This window comes from Neodiprion pinetum, chromosome 5, assembly GCF_021155775.2.
Source record: "Neodiprion pinetum isolate iyNeoPine1 chromosome 5, iyNeoPine1.2, whole genome shotgun sequence".
NCBI classification, from domain to species: domain Eukaryota; kingdom Metazoa; phylum Arthropoda; class Insecta; order Hymenoptera; family Diprionidae; genus Neodiprion; species Neodiprion pinetum.
The window spans coordinates 31,501,597-31,521,251 of record NC_060236.1 but is presented as its reverse complement, the minus strand read 5'-3'; the positions used below and the strand labels follow the sequence as shown (position 1 = coordinate 31,521,251).

At 33.4% G+C, this 19,655-nt stretch overlaps 1 protein-coding gene across 2 annotated transcripts; it reads right to left on the bottom strand.

Moving 5' to 3' along the window:
* Positions 1 to 737: 737 nt before the first annotated feature.
* Positions 738 to 19,443, bottom strand: LOC124219663 (DAZ-associated protein 2). Of its 2 annotated transcripts, XM_046627555.2 has the most exons (5): positions 19,244 to 19,443; positions 6,276 to 6,344; positions 5,399 to 5,502; positions 5,151 to 5,315; positions 738 to 4,908 (listed from the first exon to the last, which is right to left on the bottom strand). In XM_046627555.2, exons 1-5 carry the CDS (start codon positions 19,257 to 19,259, stop codon positions 4,729 to 4,731), a joined length of 534 nt encoding a protein of 177 aa, XP_046483511.1. In that variant the 5' UTR covers positions 19,260 to 19,443; the 3' UTR covers positions 738 to 4,728. The 2 variants fall into 2 exon arrangements, with proteins under 2 accessions (XP_046483511.1, XP_046483512.1); XM_046627556.2 differs by lacking the exon at positions 6,276 to 6,344.
* Between the last annotated feature and the right edge of the window lie 212 nt (positions 19,444 to 19,655).

The following is a 19,655-nucleotide window of genomic DNA, read 5'->3' as shown; positions in this document are numbered from 1 at the left end:
TTATTTTTATTTTCATTTTTTTTTTTTTTTTTTTCCTTCACTTTCTATAAAACAAAATTACAGTAGTAACAATAATGATAGTAATATTAATAATAATCATAATAGATCGAATACGTCGTGTGAACAATTGCGTTCGTTGGTTCGACAAATATTTTGCAACGACAAAAAAAAAATTTGCCTCTTCCTAAATTCAGGATCGTTCGAACCTGGATGTAAATAAAAGTAAATATAATTTATACTAACGTGTATAACACATTATTGTTGAGAATGATGAAATAGTTTCGAAAAGTAATTTACTTTTTATTTCGGTACATAGGTACATTTTTTAACCCGACTATGCGGCAGTCGTCGTCTCGCGTTAATATATTAATATATATTAACGTATGAATCTATTTTTAAATAAATAAACGAGCCAGTCGCTGATTATTGAGTAGTTTACAGAGAAATACCTACATACTTCGAAACAGTAAGATAAAGCAGTAGAGAAGATTAAAAAAAAAAAAAAAAAAACCACACACTTCATAAAAAAAAATTATCATCAGAGCGTAGAATTATTTATTTATTTTTTTCTTTCTTCATCTTCTTCTTCTTCTTCTTCTTTTTAACCGAATGTCAAAATGAAATTATTCCGTTCGTTTACTCATCATTGTTATCAACTATTATTTGCGCACCTGTTGATTTACACTTCGCGCTAAAAAATATGTGTAACTGTGTACTTATAATCGCATATATTGATCTTCTTCTTCATTTATTTTTTTTTTTTCTCATCTTCATAATCCTTCAAAGTACTATTCGAGAATTCGATTGCACTACGAATAATACATGTGTACAGAGAGATGAGATAGAGAGACAGATTATAATTAATAATTTCGCGTGAGAATAAAAAAAAAAAAAAAAAAAACATTCATATCTAATAATAATAATACATAATAATAAACCGTAAATAAATTCTTAGTTTTAATCTAAGATTTTCATCGTAATATTTTTATATTGCTATAGCTTAGTTATTTTTTTTTTTTTTTCGTATTTTTTTTTTTTTCATGATCACTAGTTTTTCCTCAGACTCTTTTCACATTATGGCCTCGTTCTAACGATCATATTACAGTATAATTTATTTACATTATAATATGGCTGGTAGAGCGAAAGGTCTTGCGGTTGTTGCAAACGTGTCGAAGTGCATATTATTTTCTTTTTTCGTTTTTCAACAAAATTTTTCTGCCGCGTAACTAATTGAAAAGTAAAATTATTATTTGTTAATTTTCAACGCCCGCGAGAGTTGTAATTGATGATTTGAACGAAATGTCAGAGATTCGTTGGAGATATAATTATATATAATTATTATCATAGGTACTTTTGAGAGAGAAATTTATTATTTCCTATCACCAGATGAAACACCATGTCAGTAGAATCGATAGAAAAGGGATAGTCGGACTATCCGTTACTCTGATGAAAACGTTTTGTTTTTTTTTTTGTTTTTTTTTGCGCTTTGCAATTTTTTTTTCACCGTTTTTCTCTTTTTCTTTTCTACTACTGTTGAACCTTTTCGTGAGGACGTTTTACTTTCTTTTTTTTTTGTTCTTCGCCTTATTTTCTTCCGATTTTCCTCGGTGCGTTATTGATTAAGATTGTTTAGAGGTAAGTCTCAAAGTACAGAGACGGCAACTTTTTAAAATCATAATCTTTCATTTGTACGCATAAAATTCATTTTCAACTTGTTTGTACATTTATGAAAACGAAAAAAGGCAAAACTTATAATGGTAAAAAATTGTTCAACGAGCGTTCAGCTATAAATGCATCCACGTATGGTATCTTGAAATGCATGGAAATATGACCGATTGTATTTCTCCTTTTTTTTCTTCTTTTTTTTTTTTTTTTTTTCTTTACGATCAATACGAATCAATCGAAGATCAATACACAGCACAGGGCGATTAGAAAAGTTCTATAAAACAAGATCGTCACACATTTTTCCCTTGTCGATAACTATTTTCTAAATTCCTATCAATAAATTATACGTTATTTCTAACATTATTATTGATATTATTATTATTAATATTATTATGACTATTATTAATTAATGATAAATTGTCGTCATTTCAATCTGTGTTCACTCTCTCTCGTTCTTTCTCAATGTCTCACTTACTCACTCGCACTCTCATGATTTACGAGAGGAAAATTGATTCTCAATTTTTAATTTTCATAAAATATTAAACATACAATTACAATATATACCTAAAAAGAATCTATAAAAGAGCCTACTGATAGTCATTATCTAAAATCTGTTTTCCGTTCTCCATGCATTTAAGATGTTCCATAAGCATTTTATACTTAAATTCACCACGTGGCGCGATGTTTTCATTCAATACTTAATTTCTATCGCTAAATTTTTTTTTTTTCTTTTCTCTTCCGTTTTTTCTTATAAATTTTGTTCTTTTGTTTTTTATTATTATTATTTTTTTTCTTTCTTTCCATTTTCTTCTTTTTATCGACAAAGAAACGAGCCGCCCGATAAAATCATTTCTGAAAAGCTCGATTTTGTTTATCCCTGCATTAGCAGTAGCAACAACGACGAAACGTGGCAACAAAAAAATAAATAAACTAAATAGAAACAAATGATCTTACATAATTGAAAAATTATTGTTCAGTAGAAATTACGACGTACTTATCATCAAATTATTATTACTATCGTGATCATTATTGTTATTATTATTATTATTATTAATATTATTAATATTATTTTTTGACACTTGAGAAAGCCGAAATCGTAAACTAGTCATGTGCGGGGAAGAAAGTGTGCTTGAAATTTGTTCTTCTACGTTCAATAGGAATGTCCAAAAGAAATTTCATACAATTATGAAACGAGACTGTTTACTCTTTTCAAAGTTCTCACAAGATTGGCTATTCATTTTCGTTTTACAATACCACGTTTTGTCCGCACGTGCACGTACTTGTTGTATAAATTGACAATTTTCGGAACTTATCAATTTTTCCATAGAAATACAAACAGTGGTAAAAAAAAAAAAAAAAATAAAAAATAAAAATAAAAACCAATGAAACGAAATTGCTATGGAAATTGAACAAACAACAATACGTAACAACTAAAACAGTGAAGTACCATCAGAGAAGAGCGCGACGGACAACTTTGAAGAAAAGGCGCGAAGTGTGAAGGGGGGGGGAAAAAAAAAAAAAAAACAACAACAACAACCTTGTCAAATACGGGAAGGAAGTATGCGAAAAATCGTAAGCTCTGAGCTTCGATCTTACATACCAGGGCGATATTATTTCTAAATGTAAAATGCTATCGCCCTAGTTTCGCACGTGTGTAACATGCAAATCCCTACACAGGTGATTACACGACGAGCCTTGGACTAGAATTTAATGTGAAATTTCCCACAGCACAGGAGCAGCCCGTGTTAAACAGTTATTAAAAAATAGTATCTTGTTATAAATTCAAAATGGGCATAACAATCGTCACCATTTAGTCACAGTCTGTCTCGAACAAGCCTTTTTTTTTTTTTTTTTTTATTTATTTATTTATTCTTTTCTATTCACAGGTATGACCGCCTAATTTTAAAGTCCGTGTGCAAGAAAACTTAGAAGCATAAAACATCTTGGATCAACTATGTGTTTTGTCAAATAAGGAGTATTCGTATTAATATTAATGACAGAACTGTTAGAGGAATGACGAATACAACGCATCATGATGAGTGAAAAAGTATTATTGTGAAGGAAATATTTTCTTTCTCACTTTCTTTTTTTCTCTCTCTCTCTCTCTCTCTCTCTCTCTCTCTCTCTCTCTCTCTCTCTCTCACACTCTCTCTCTCTCTCTCGCAATGGCAGCAGCAGAAACGACAGCGGTGGTGAGAACAACAGCAGCAGCAATAGAAGTGAAGGTTTCGACGAAAATCGAAGGTACGAAGTGAAATACAATTTGCAACTATTTCTGTTTTAGAAGATTGTCTATGCCACGTCGTTTATATTTGACCTCTTCCGCCCCAAAAAGAAAATGAAGCAAATTTTAACATGATCAAAGAAGAAATGATATATAAAAAAAAAAAAAAAAAACAAACAAACATGACAAATAATGTTTGTTGCTTTGAATTTTTCTTTCCGTTCATACGTTTCATTTGTTTTCTTTGTTACCTACGCTTATTTTCGTCTTGTTCTTTTAAATTATTATCATTATTATTAAATTAATATAATAACGCGTGATCAGGGAGCGTCGTTTAACGACACCCAACAGATATACTTGTATTCATCAATCGTTAACCATAGTCAGCTACGCAACTCAATTAACACCCGTTAATATATCTTCATTTATTTCATCATCATCATTTTATATATCATTAAATTGCCTACATAGATCACGCAGCGACAAATATCGATTATTTCACTCGACGTTCTTCTTCTCATTTTCTGTAATTTCTTCTCTTCTTTTTTTTCATTCTTTTGTCGTCAATATTTTTTTTAATTATTCTTTTTTGAATTTTTTTGTTTTTTTTTTTTTTTTTTTGTCATATTTTCTTCTTCTATTTTTCCCCCCTTCTTCTTCTTCTTCTTCTTCTTCTTCTTCTTCTTCTTCTTCTTCTTCTTCTTCTTCTTCTTCCTTTCGTCGCTGTCTCTGTATTATTTCTTCTAAGTCTCGCCTCGTGTCTTTACTACTCTCCCCCCCTCCCCTCCCCGCCCTTTTTTTTCCAACCCCTACCCAAATCCCCTCAGTTTGCCGTACGTTTACCAGAACGTATATCCACCTTCTGTTCCACCTCCAAGGAACGAACCTTTCTTTTGCGATAAAGCGACACTGTGACCAGCCATGGCAGCTAACTGCGCTGCATTCGCTGCTACTCCCGGTGGTGGTGGTGGCAATACTTGTTGCGAGATTCCGTCGAATCTTGCTCCCTCAAATCCGTTCTGTACGAAAGGTATTTTATAGCGTAACTTTATATTTTAACTTGTCGAGAGATTAATTGAACAATTCTAATATAAAAAATAATAAGACAATCGCTTTTCCCCCGGAAGAAAATTTTTACCATAATTATTGTGTTACCTTATAACTTTGGAGTGTCCCTATAAATTTTTCTAGACATACAATCTTTGATAACTAATAATTTTTTATAAAGTTGTACTATGAAAGCATCCCACAAATTACTCACAGGAACCATTATCGTTGGCCTAACAGGGGCGGGTTGCATCGCAGCTGCTGGATAATAGGCGGCAGCTGTAGCTAGCGGAGGATAGTACTGAAGTGGTCCATAGGCTGCTGGATATCCAGCTAGATAACCGCCCGGATAGCCTTGACCATACATAGGCTGGTACATCTGGAAAAGAGTGAAAGTGTAACGTCGAAGAAATCATGAAGTACAGCTGTCAGTCCAAGTTAAATTTCAGGGGAAAATCTCACCATGGGATGAGTGAGGGTTTGATCATACGTTGGCGGTGGCGGACCCTGGGTAGCGTAGAGCTGTGGCTGGTTGGGGAAGACCCCGTACGGCGAGGCTCCTGCAACTGTTCGAAAAGTAATCGTCAGTTCTGAGGATTATTTTATTTGGCTATCGGGCCTAATGGAGAGTGAAATGAGCGAATGAAAACGCTGCTCAGTTCGCAAAAGTTGATTTTTCCAACACCTGCACGAAAAGTTCGATCTTCGAAACCTCTGAAGCGTCCGTTACGGTAGAACGAGATTAGCGCCGCGCACAACCGAAGCCCTCGGTTTTCCACACTAGGACATTCTTTGGCGCATGCGCACTTTCGGATGACTCAATTTTACGCACTTTGAGCGTCATTGAGCGTAAGTTACTTAACCTAATCCCAATTTTACGCGCAGTGTTGCCTTCGTTGCTTCTCGAATCAAATTTCCACTCGTAGGTGTTGGAAAAAAATATCGTGTACCAATCGTGCGGATAAGCGATATCCGAGTTGCGTGATTACAACGCTCGTCTAAGTCGCGGCATAAGCTGCAAGCTTCACACTCGTCGGAAAACCGCCAACTCTGCGCACTTCTGACTAATGCTGTGCCATTAATCGGTTAATCGGCAGCTTCGACTGATCGATTAACTGAGTTTTTCGATTCATCGTTTTTCCAATAAATCGATAAATCATCGAAACCATCGATTAAGATTAATTGGAAAATCGATTAACGGAAATCGTCGATTAATCGATTAATCGAAAGAGCGATTAATATAAAAACGCGATTAATCGATTAATCGAACAGCACCACTTCTAACACAATTAAACATACTAAATTGGTGTTTACGTTCGGTGAAAAGCTGATATCTTACCGCCATATGTAGCAGGCTGAGCTGGCGCTGGCACGAAGCCGGTTGGTGGATGAGGTGCGACGGGGTAAGCTGAAACACAAGTCAAATCCAACTCTAGTCTTAGCTCTTTGTAACGATGTAAAGATATTTTTTGCGGCATGTGTCACGCATTTAGCATTTTTTTCTTCTTTTTTTCTCTCTCTCCCTCTCTCTTTCTCTCGAGTACAGACAAAAGTCGGTGACACTCGATCAAAGAAAGACAAAACAGGAAAGAAAAACAAAAAAAAAAAAAAAAAGATGTACAAACTCAGATATCTAGCGTGTTGCGGATGGTTCGAGTTTCAGTACAAAACCGGGGTTGGAATCACAATACTTTCGCTAATGTTTTAAACAGAATGACAAACGGTTCTTGATAAAATAGGATGAACCGATCGATCCACCTCCGATTCTACCTTGACTCGAGCCATGTGTATATTATTGATCGGTGACGTGTTTTTTTATTTTTTTTTATTTCTCATTTTCTTCTTCTTTTCACTTTCTCGTTTTCCTTATTACTCCGCACTTTCGAATCCATGATATTTTTCTGTTCGTCGATGATTGCAATTGTCGGATACACATAAACATATACGTATACTTATACAGTATACACATATATTGTATATGTAATTTCTACCATGCACACCTTAGAATATTAATTAATATATATATACATATTCATATATCTATATATATATATATATATATGTGTGACTGTGTATATGTATATGTATATATGTGCGTGTCGATGTGATATCCGAAAAATTGTTAATCGACCGTGCGCATGATTGTTGAATAGCCGCGATTCATTTTGAATTTCATAGTGCGTGAAAAAAAGGGAGTTTAAAAAATTTCAAGTCACCGTCCAATCGCAATATACCTTATAGTTTAATAAAGTATGTAATATCTTACACGTAACATACACTGGTATATATTAAATTACTAAACTGAAGCTCAAATGAGTTAGTGACTATATAATATAAATGAAACTGATGAACAATGAGAAACGATAATAATCGGAGTTATAAATAAAACGAAAGAACAAGAAGGAAAAGTATAGGGCAAAAAAAAAAAAAAAAAACTGGGAAAATAATTGAGATCATTTATTATTATGATAAACGGAAAGAACGCAATCGAAAAAACAAAAAGAAAACCAAGCCCCGCATCCGTCCTTCTATTCCCTTACTCTGTGAGTGACGGAGAAACTTCTGTAGGTATTTACTCGTTTTCATTTCAACCTTGATAATTAATGACCGTTATATATATTCGGAGTAACGGATTGACTGACGGAAATGGTGCTTCAAAGTACGTATGCGCAGAATTAAAACCGTCTTACATCTCGAGAGGGAAATCATTGTTGAAGAAATGTGTGAGTACAAAAATGAGAATGAGATAACATGTGTTTCTTATTATTTTTAATTTTTGATTGTTGATTTTTTTTTTTTTTTCAACATTATTTCATATTATTATATTTTTCATTTTTTCCGTCCATTTTGATAAAGGTTAAATAAATTACAGCAGCATAATCTCCCCGTCCGAAGTAAGATAGTTTTGACAATTGTCAACGACCTACCTTCACCAATTATACTATAATAATATATTTTAATAATAATAATATATAATAAAAACTGATCTCAAAAGCAATTATATATTTTAGCGTTACACAATCAAAGTATATAAGCTAAATACATTCTTTCTAAAAATAAAAAACGAAAAAAAAACAAAAAAAAAAAAGGGAAAAAGAAGAAGAATAAAAATGAATGTGAGTTCAAAGTAAGAAAAATCTGTAACTCGGAAATGAAGCAATTAGGTTCTCTCTTTTTTTTATAAACTATATTATAAAGATAATAATGAACGTGTATGAAAGTTCAATCGAGAACAAAGAAAAGGCAGAAAAAAGAAAAAAAAAAAATCGAAAACGAGTGAAAAATGATAAATCAAGCCATATAATTGTTTTTTAACCCATTAACGCCCAATAGTTCATTACATCAGAGGACATATTTCATTTTATTATATGAATATAATAATCATTTTTTTTTTTAATCTCGACGCGAAACCATCGATATTTGAATTATAAAAAATCACATTTTTATACATGTATATTTATATGGTCCCCTTTTTCTTCTCAGATATTGCAATCGATCGTGGGTGTGAAATTTTTTTATTATTTTTCAATAACTTTTCTCGATCCGTAAAATAGCGGCGTTGTTGTATAATATACAGTAATAGGCATTAATAGGTCAATTATATAGGTAATATATATATTATTTAATGCCCCGAAAACATTCTTAAATTCAGTATACAATATATTAACTGAATATATAATTATATACGTTCGAGCTGTGAGTAGTGTGTAAATATACAATAAAGTACAGTGGTACAATGAATAATAATAATAATATATTAAATTTCCACACATCCACAAGATTCAGCAAACAACAAATCTCTGCATATATATATATATATATATATATATATATCCAATATATTAGATAAATTCCAAACATCATTAAACATACGGGTCATTTATTATTTGATTATGGATTTCTTTTTCGTTTATTTGGTTCTTTAGTTTATTTATTTATTTTGTCTTTTCTAAAATCGATCTAGCCTGGCGATTATTTACCGTATAATAAATTGTGCATATATTTAATGATAATTGGGACCTGTGCAGTATTCAATCTAATTTTCTTACAACACACGTTCCTAACTATATATTTTTACTGACTCTGTTTACAACATTTTCATTGTCAGATAAATTATGCATATATTATTGTTATTATTATTTTTTTCTTTCTTCATTCATTATCGTAACGATCGTATAAATCAAGAAACTCTAGACCAATGCAAAAACACCCAAATTCTCTCTTTAATTCTTTCTTTCTTTCTTTTTTTTTTTTTTGTTTTTCTTTTTGCTTTTCTACACTTCGCCGTGGCCGTAGCAAACGCGATAAAGCAACGTCGCAGATGCTACGGATCGGCGCCAAAGTATAAGATTTTTGGACGTTATCATCATCATCATCATCATCATCATCATCACCACCATCATCATCATCATCATCATCATCATCATCATCATCATCATCATCATCATCAACATCATCATCATCATCGTCATCATTATCATCATCATCAGCAGCATTTTCTAACATATAGACGTCAGCCCACACCAAATTTTCCATAACCGTATGCGCAAACTTAGTAAAAGGTTTCGAGTATCAATATCGTCGAGTTCTTTACACTTGAATGATCGATACGATTGAAAAGAAAGTCATTCAAGTTGCATGTTGGGTAATTCCTCAAATCCTTTTACCACGAGCAAGGCGTTTCAATCAAATCGTAAATGTGTTTTTTACTCGCCGTACAGCTACGATGCCAACGTTATCGCATATCGCGTCGTTTGGACAATTTATACGCGAAAATCTGGAAGAATGAAACTTATCAGGCTGAGTGACCGACTGCGCATGCTCAAAATCGTTGAACTCTATTGGTAGGGGGGATCGTACAGCAAAATTTAACGGTTTTTTTACATTTTCCTGAAAAACTGCTATCAATGGATAAAAAATTACCTGACCATCGTGTAGAGCGGAAAATTCTACATCGAATTGTGTCCTCATATGTGTAACGGAATCGGATTAACAAATGAAGAAAAAAGAAATTCTACTTATCGACAGTATCTGGGGAATTCTAGTGCAATAATTTCTTTTCTCCTAATTTGTCAATCCCATTCCGATTCCGACATATGAGGACACAATTCGATGTAGAATTTTCCACTCTACACGGTGGTCAAATCGTTTTTCATTTATCGGTAACAGTTTTTGAGAAAAACGCAAAAAACGTCAAACTTTGCTTGTTTCTCGAAACATCGGCTGTGCAGCTCAAAAATGACTCGAGATTAGAGCATAGACTTATAAAGATAGACTGAGCGCTCTTACGAGCCGCTTGAAGCAAACATTCAAAGGACAGAAATATGCCGGGAGTACTCCTTTCTCTCTCTGACGATATTTGTGGCGGGGATCGAGGCGGTAGAGGAGAATGAGGCGAAATTATGCGCCTATATCTATAGCTGTTCCACTTCCACTGCTCCGTTGTCTCCCACCATGACGCTGATTGAAAAGAGAGAGCAGTACTCCCGGTATATCTCTGTCCTTTACATGTAATTGTCAGTGCCTCTTGTAGGAGCGCTCAGTCTATCTTTATAAGGCTATGGATTCGAGTTCCTGAGGGTCGAATAACGAACAAACACGAACGCGAAAATAGAGCCATATCTCGAATATATTTAATTTGGACCAATTTTGACCGGACTATAAATTTCGCGAAGCCTTCTCTATTCGCTAAACATCAATTATTTGAGATCTGCTTCAACTAAAAACAAAATCGTATCACCTACTTAACCTTTATAAGTCGAATTTTACAGCTGAAAGCTTGAGGTGGCCAGCCTGCATGAAAACCTGACAAAACTCGCGCATGCGCAGTCGGACGGTCAATCTGCTGAGTTTCACCGCTTCCTATGTGAGTAAAAAAATCCATTTCCGATTCTGAATTCTGCGGGGCAAACGAATCGTGCGGTATTTTCAAGTTCGCATCGTAGCTGTACACTCGTCTCACGTTATAAGGCCGATCGCGGAATCGTCGGGAGATTTTTTTTCGATAAACGGTATACCGCAAACTTCCGAATTCAACGCGTTTAGGAAAAGCGGCCTTATAAACCGCAAGACGATTGCACGTTATGTATAATAAAAAATGAAAACAATATATGAAAAAACAAATGAAAAATATCAACCCAAAAAAACATATGTATATATTATTTTTACAAAAAAGCTAAGTGGTATAAGTTCACTCGAATGTACATTTTTACTATATGATGTATGTAATTAACGTTTATAACAATGATGCTCCGTGCGTCAAAGCTGAAGAAAAATATGTAAAGAAAAAATAACAAACCTCAGCTATGCTTCGGCGCGGTTGAAAATTTGACAACTGTTTGTTAAATTTTTTTCTAGTCTGTGCAAAAATTGGTAAATTTTTTTTTTTTTTCTCGTTACTTTTTTCTTTCACGTTCATTACCCGTTTGTCACGTTTCTTTTATACTTTTCTTTACTTTCGCTTCGGGCCCACGAAACATCATTATTTTTATTAAGCTCACTATTAACTGCAGAGAATATACATATAGGTATAAACTTTATGGGTGCATCTTTTGTTTTCACCTATAGGAAAAAACAAATAGACATGCAGCAACAACGTGCGATGTATACACGTAATATAAATATAGCATTAGAAAAGAAACCTTCGTCTGCACCTTTCGCGTGCAATCTGGTTTATCATTTTTCTTACCGCATGCACGTAGGCTGGCATTATTTTTTATATTTTATATTTAATTCGTGGCTGTGAAAAGATATGAAAATAACACGAGAAAATTTTTCGTTCCATCTACTCGACTGGGTAAAGAAGCGAGATAAACGAAATATCGTTGAAAAGGTGACGACGGAGGGATTAATTCCTATAAATATTTAAATAGATAGATGTATCATTCCGCAAGACAAATGAAAATTTCTTAAAAAAGACCATGCAATCAAAAACAATTCAGTAAACAGCAAACAGCAAACAGCGTCGTTCTTTTCCTTCTTTTTTTTTTTTCTCTTCATTTTTCTCCAACTGTTGTAAACTTTGTACAAATTTTTAAGAGAGTTTTTCGCGGTTTTTTTTTTTTTTTTTTTTTTCGCTCGTCTCTTCGACCGCGTGAAATCGAACGGAAGAACGCTGAAAAGGACTCGAATGAATATTGCGGGTCCGTAAGTTGGATGTGAAGAGAGAAGAAAAAAAAAAAAATTAGAAAAAGAACAAGCGTAATTAATATTTTTCTTTAAATTCTTAAAAGGGGTGCTCGACGTTTTTTTTTTTTTTAAAAACGTGATAAAATACTTCTATAATCGACATGCGTTGATCAACCATGCGCACAGATGCCTCGTCGCCTTCGCCGGATTCATTTGTTGTTAAAAAAATATTTAAACAACACAATACGAATTCTTGTATACACGTTATGTATATACAATAAATACGCGAGAACGAAGACTGAAATAATAAGGCGTATGAGCGCAGAGATAATCATTTTATATATGTAGTAATATTAATTACCATAAAAACTATGCATATCATGCAGCTTATGGAAACAAAATAATAATATCTTCATACAATAATAATCTAAAAGACAAGAAAAGGAAATCGAATTACGTACCGAAAATACTTTAATGCATGGTAGACATAATTTGTTTAAAACTTCGTTAGCATCGGTTTGGAATATTCTCTCAATACGCGACGGATTTTACGACCGTTATCAATGTTTTTGTTTTTCTTTTCGTTCACTTTTCGATTTTCAATTAAATTCGATCACCGTTAATTTTTCCATACATGCATACAAGTGCATACATACATATATAATTCGTTATATACGTATACACATATATATATATGCATAAAATGCACGTAAATGTATCTTTTTACTATTATTATTATACAATGACCAAAGGCTATGAGAAAGACTAGAACAATGTTTTTTTTTTTTTTTTTTTTTTTTTTTCGTAACTACGGTTCGCGTGTAACGAATTATACCTATATTGTTTATGTAGTAAACAATCTCGAAAGAACAAAATACTATTTATTGCAATTAATATACATACATGCATATATATATATATATATATATATATACATATACATATATGTGTGTATATATATATGCTAGTTATATTTGAATCATGCAATATTGACTACAAGTTTCTTCTGTTATATTTTCGAATTGTTTCAAAATATTGTAAAAATTTGAGAACCTTTTTTTTTTTTTTTTTTTCTTTCCTCCCCGTACGTTTAGTACAAGGTATCCTTAATTGGTTATATACAAAAACTTGTAATCAAGAATAAAAGCGTCATGCACTATAGTGTTAAAAGTGAGCTACTTCGATGGAGAAAAGAAACGTTGTTAAAGTCGAGCTTTTACATTATATTTTCGTCCCTCTCTCCGGCGTAATACTGTGTCCCGGTAAAATTTTGGTCGAATAATTATCAGACACAAATTCAGAAACTGCTGCAATACTGTCGTACGAACATTTATATTCGCGATATTGATATTATTTTCAGAGCGGTATATTTTCATTGTCAAGTTTCGTTTCGCCGGGTCACGGATACAGCCTTCAAAATAAAAATAAATAAATATGTGAAAAAAAAAAAATAAATAAATAAAATAAATAAATAATAATCTTTTTCTAAGCAAACAACCAATACCACAATCTCAGTACAACTTTTTAACGATACGTCGAAATCGATAATATATCTGTAGCCATGCATCATCATCATCGTCATCATCGTCATCATCGTCATTATCGTCATCGTCATCGTTATCGTTATGGCTTCGGTATACAGGTAATACCAATTTCGGCGTATCGATAATACATAGTAAGTGTTTTTTTTTTTTTTTTTTTCCTTTTCCTTCATCGGCCACAACCACACGACAATTGAACCAGCCCGTCGAGAAATTTTTTTTCTCTTACTTTTTTCTTTCTTCCCATATACAGTAACAGAGTACTGAGAAGAAAATTGTCGGTTTTATACATATGTATTACATGTATAATGAAATTAATCGCTCGAAATTTCGGTTGTAAATTAATCAGCCGTAGGAAAAAAAAAATCACTTACTTTATATACATGCAAATATATATATATATATATATATACACATATATATATACATATATACTTGTGTGCATATTTATATTTATATATATGTATGTATGTATACATATATATACATATATAGTAATGTAAAGATATACATTCTGGTACGTATTTAATAATAATAATAATAATAATAATAATAATGATAATATAATAATATTAATAACAACGCGCGTACGCAAAGAATCGACGTCTAATTTATACGCGTGTAAAAACGGACGTGTAATCTTGTCATATATACATATATATTTTTTTTGCTTTCTTATATTCCACCAGAAACGATCAACCCTTTCGACTCTCAGCGTACGCGGGCGTTATATATTATAAGTGTGGGCGTGCGTATGTATGCATACACATATATATATGTATGTATATGTATCTATACATAGGAATGTGTATACATATGCCTAGAGCGTAATAAAAATACGCATTGTTTGTATATCGTACATATGATTTCGATTCGAGAGGAGAAGGTTGACAAAAAAAATAAAATAAAATAAAATAAAATAAAATCCAAACCGTTCAGAAATTGCTGTACACGATTTTTCCATTACCTAATATTATATATCAGGTGGTATACGGTTATTCTGTTTTATTACGCTCAGATATATATATACATATATTATATATATATGTAGATTAGACCTGTCCTTAAGAAGGGCAAAATCGAATTTTAATCGTCTTACCCCCGAAATTGGTTCGAAATAATTCAAAAAAAATGTCCGAATTTTTTAAAAATTTTCCCTCCATATTTACCCAAGCCTAAGAAGCCTTTCCCATAAGAAAAGCATTGGTTTTTCGGAATTTTTAATCGTTTTTTTTTACCGCTGCCGTAATTATCAGTTAAAAAATCGCAAATTCTCAGAAAATGTTGACAGTTATGTTACCTTTTCGTCAAATTTTTTTGAAATTCGATACAAGCATTTTTGGGCTAGATCGATCGACTCTTTTCCGCGTTTTTAGAGAATAAAGATGTGATCGATCTAGTCCAAAAATGCTTGCATCGAATTCCAAAAAATTGGACAAAAGGATAACACAACTGTCAATATTTTCTGAGAATTTGCGATTTTTTAGCTGATAATTACGGCAGCGGTAAAAAAACGATTAAAAATCCCGAAAAACCGATGCTTTTCTTATGGGAAAAAGTATGGGGGTAAGACCATTAAAATTCGTTTTTGCCCTTCTTAAGGCCAGGTCTGATGTAGATATATCATATACATGGCAATGTATGTATACGTACATGTATGTATATCCCGTCACCCTGAAGTTCGGACGTTTTGTGATACAATCAATATCGAATCGATAATTATTACATTTTCTTCCTATAATACACGCACGTTTCAATAAGCTGGAAAAAAAAAAATAAAAAAAAAAAAAAAAACGTAGGAAAGACAACAATATTACGTTTCGTCTATTGTAATTGAAAATTTACGTATGCGCGTATGAAGCAAAAGGCGCAGGTACCGAATTAACGTTAAAATCCATGCTTATTGAAAACAGACTTACGAATTATTTGTTCATTTATTTACTTCACTTTATTATCAATTTTTCCCAACGATCCTCGCACGTACAGGGTGGCGATCGATATAATGCGTTAATATATATATAGATTATACATACGTACACGTGTGTACTATATAATATATACATATACATACAGATATATGCATAGACACTAATAGGCACATAGACATGTAGTGAGTTAATTTAATATATATATATATATATAATATATAGAGAAGGTTTAGGTAGATACGTGGCTTAGTCTGGACTTGCGTCGCTCGCTCGTTGGCTCCACCTACTGACTTGGATCAATCCGCTGCAAACACATCGACACCCTGCACAACCTTGGCCTCTATATCCTCACACTTTGAGACGATAACCACCAGCACTAACCCGTCTTCGTTTGTTTTTTTTTTTTTTTTCATTTTTTTTTTCCGTTCCTTGTTGTTTTTACATTAATTATATTTTTTTCGGTTCTCGTTTTTCGTCGTCGAATTCGTTTTCACGGTAATCATTCGCGTTGTATACACGTATACTCTTCTTTTTCTTTTTTGAAGATATATTTTTTATTTTTTTTTTTTGTCGTCGCTTGTTATTTCGTTCGTTCGTTCGCTTTCTGTTTCGGCGACGTTTCGCGCGCTGAAATATCGTACTTACGTTTATAACAAGAAAAAAAAAAAAAAACGCCCCGGGACTTCCGCGTGTCGAATTATGAACGCTGATTTATCGATATCGCAATACTCGAATTGGCTATCAGTCAGTGCTATATGTATATCTGTACACGTAATCTCGAGGTAATTTTAAATGCCAAATTGTACGTGTGTGTGTATATATATATATATTTTTATCACGAAACTTTAGACGCTGATTTATTCACGGTAAGATACAAGGGTGTGCCCGAAAAAATATAATCCGCTCGATAATTAATCGCAGCTAAGAAGAGTGTAATTGTTTGTTCTTGTTTTTTTTTTTTTTTTTTTTTTTTTATTCAAGCTTTCGGTACCAATTCCAGATGGGTAAAAATGTCGATACGCACATGTATTCGATTTTTTTAATATTCGTCGTGACATCGAGTCAAATCAATTATCATCGTTTAACTGTTAAGTAAAATTATCATCTAATCATCAAGTAGGATTATCGTTAAACTGTCGAGTGGAATTTGCATAGAGTTTTATTAGTCACTTTCCTTCCGTTGAAGGTTAACGAACTGTAATGTACGAATACAGAACGTCAGAAGGATATGCAAATTGGGTTAATTTTCATTGGAATATATTGAAATCAGAACTAATTCGAGTCACACCCTCATTCGACCTTATAAGATGACATAAACGATGATTCAACGGTACTCCGTGGCAGTTATTTTTCTTCAGCTAGCTAATAAAGTTGAACATCTCGCGAAGAGAATCGATTACGATTGCCATCTTTTTTTTTTTTTTTTCTTTCACCTTGTCAAGAAGCTGCGTAAGTTTAACGAACAAAGGAATTCGCTCTGTTTGATTTGCGTCTAATAAAAATATTTCGTTGCACGCGTTTTTCGGTTTTATGAATTGACCTTCTTTTTTTTTCTCCAAGTCTGAGCTTGCAGCGCTTTGAAATATCGAATACCGACTGATGGTCATTCTTTACAGTTTTTTCACAAAATTATACACTATCCCGTCCTTTTCTTCAATTGCATTCTTTAAGGAGGAGATGGGAAAAGCCGACTTTTTACTTTCCTTTCGCTGAACGTCTAACGATCACACGGTTTAAATGAAAGTATGGATGCAAAAAACCGTAAAACAATAGAAGAAAAAAAAAGAAAACGCCAGGCATACCCTATAGGACCTTTTCCTCAGGACGAAAAGTATTGCTAGGAGAGACGAACCGAACTCCGTTGAAATATCCGGCGGTAGGTAGGTACCTGAAAATTCATAAAAAAAAAAAAGATCGACCTCAACTTACTCCCGGGAGTCATTTGTCATGACTTTCACACCGATTTGTTTCTTCTTCTCTTGGGTGAAATTAAATTTCGTAACGAAGATGTTAACCATGCATCTTCTTGAGAATGGTTTTATTATTTTTTTTTTTTTTTTCAAACTGTAAAGAAACCACACCAGACGTTTCAATTAAAGATTCGGCAATCGGAATACAACTAAGGAATCTGTATTCTAGTTACAATTATTATCAATTCAAAGGCTTTGGAGTGTTAAAACATCATTTATTCAATCATTATTGAGTGTGAAGATACTTCGGTTGTCCCTATAATAATTTTAAATTGCATGAGACACCGGCGGGATGAAAAATGCCGAGATAACGACCGATTGCGCAGAATTGTGGGAACGTTTTCTCGCTCGACGTTGCGGTGAAATATTTCATGCTACCATCAGCCATACTTTGGACCGTAAGTCGTTATGCGAATATCGTGAAAACCGTTCTAAGGTCGTTTGGCTCATATGTAGAGAACAATTTATCGTCATTGATATTTTTCAGTATTATTTTCAGAAATTTCAGAGTTACGGACGTTACAAAAAACCAAATTTTTTTTGCCATCAACGATTATAATGAAATAATTCTTAACTCAGGATATATTACGGATATAGAGAATGTAGTCCCTAAGTTACGAATTCTTGGATACAGAGAAACACCGTTTGACAAAAAACAGACATTTTCCAATGGCCGCGCGACTTTGAGAATTCTTAAAATAAGTGAAACATACGAAAATCAAGAATACGTTTCTGCGGACCGGAACTAAACACAATCAAACATATTCGTAAACGATATCCGATGTTCCAATTTAGCATACAGAATACCCGATTTATTTTTATTTTTTTTTTTTATCTTTTTTTTTTTTAATTCCATTTTCATGATAAAAGTCTTCAAGCGTAATGAAACAAGATGTGTAATTCGTATTTTTGTTCCATTTCGTCAGACAAAAGCGCAACGCTTGTTTAACATGTATTTAATGATGATATTGAGCTTGGAAGCTAGGCAACATAATATCAGCGTAAAGTTTTCACTCGACCGTTCGATTCGTGGACATGTTTTACGGATATTGTGAAATAACGATCGCGTAGAAACTGAGCGAAAGACGTTCCTCCGCGAATCATAACTCATAAAAGAGATGCGGGGTATACGTGGGTACATTTAATTTCTATCCAGGTTCTCTCCAAGGCCGGTGGCCATTTTGTATATTCCTACACACTAGAATCGCGTCGTCGGTAGGTCGGCCGGAGTATTGATCTACTTGGTGGGATGTGCATTGCAAGTTTTTCGAACGAATTTATGCTGCATCCCGATTCGTTCCGGACGCGGTTTTTATGACACGCTCAATCGATACGCGTAAGCCCGATCCGAGTACGATTGATATTTACCGAGCGGGATTCGATTGCTTCAGTATTGAGCGAATTTTCCGCACCTAACAATCGCTCATTACTTACACCGAGTACGTTAATTATCCTTGGAGAGGAATGGACGTGCGTTAGGCTCGCTAATTTTCAACGATTCTCTTCCGTTTGTCGCGTCTACTTTTCACCTAATTTTCGAACGTTCCTTTTTTTTCCTCTCTGTCTCTTTCTCTCTTTCTCTCTTTCTCTATTTTTTTAGATCACATCGAAAATATTCCCTATCTATCTCATCTCTCTTTTTCTCTCTATTTCTTCTCGTATATTATAATATTGTTGAAAACGAAATAATCGTGAGGTAATTTCATTCGATATTATAGTGATATTTTGCTGGATAATTACCTTTTTTGTCAGTCATTATTGCTCAAACGGTATTTTTGCGCACGGATTATTTATTCAATCTAATAATTATTTTCGTTAAAATCACCAAATATTTCTACTTGTGTTTCGAGTTTAGAATACGAGAATATGGCTGCTTGACACTTGACACTTGAGACACACGCGCTACTCCACCTGACGGACGGACTACGACTTCAACGAACCAACTGCCTCGCACTCTACCCAAGATGTATAGATTGGCGACTCTGTGCTACCGGCTAGCGTCTAACTTTTGCGCCTATCAAATATCGTCTAACTATCGTAGTTCCAAAGTTTTTCGTTCTTTACGATTTGTCTTTAATTAGAGCTTAAAATGGTATTTAAATTAACAAAGAACTTCTGTCTCCCTTTTTTCGCACACCCATATCAATGAGAA

Bases quoted from the DNA above. Each gene is read 5' to 3' on its own strand.
- LOC124219663 (XM_046627555.2), bottom strand. The intron at 5,503-6,275 runs GTAAGATATCAG...CTTTTCGAACAG, and splicing joins TCAGCCTGCTACATATGGCG to TTGCAGGAGCCTCGCCGTAC. The intron at 4,909-5,150 runs GTGAGTAATTTG...CCTTTCGTACAG, and splicing joins GGCCAACGATAATGGTTCCT to AACGGATTTGAGGGAGCAAG.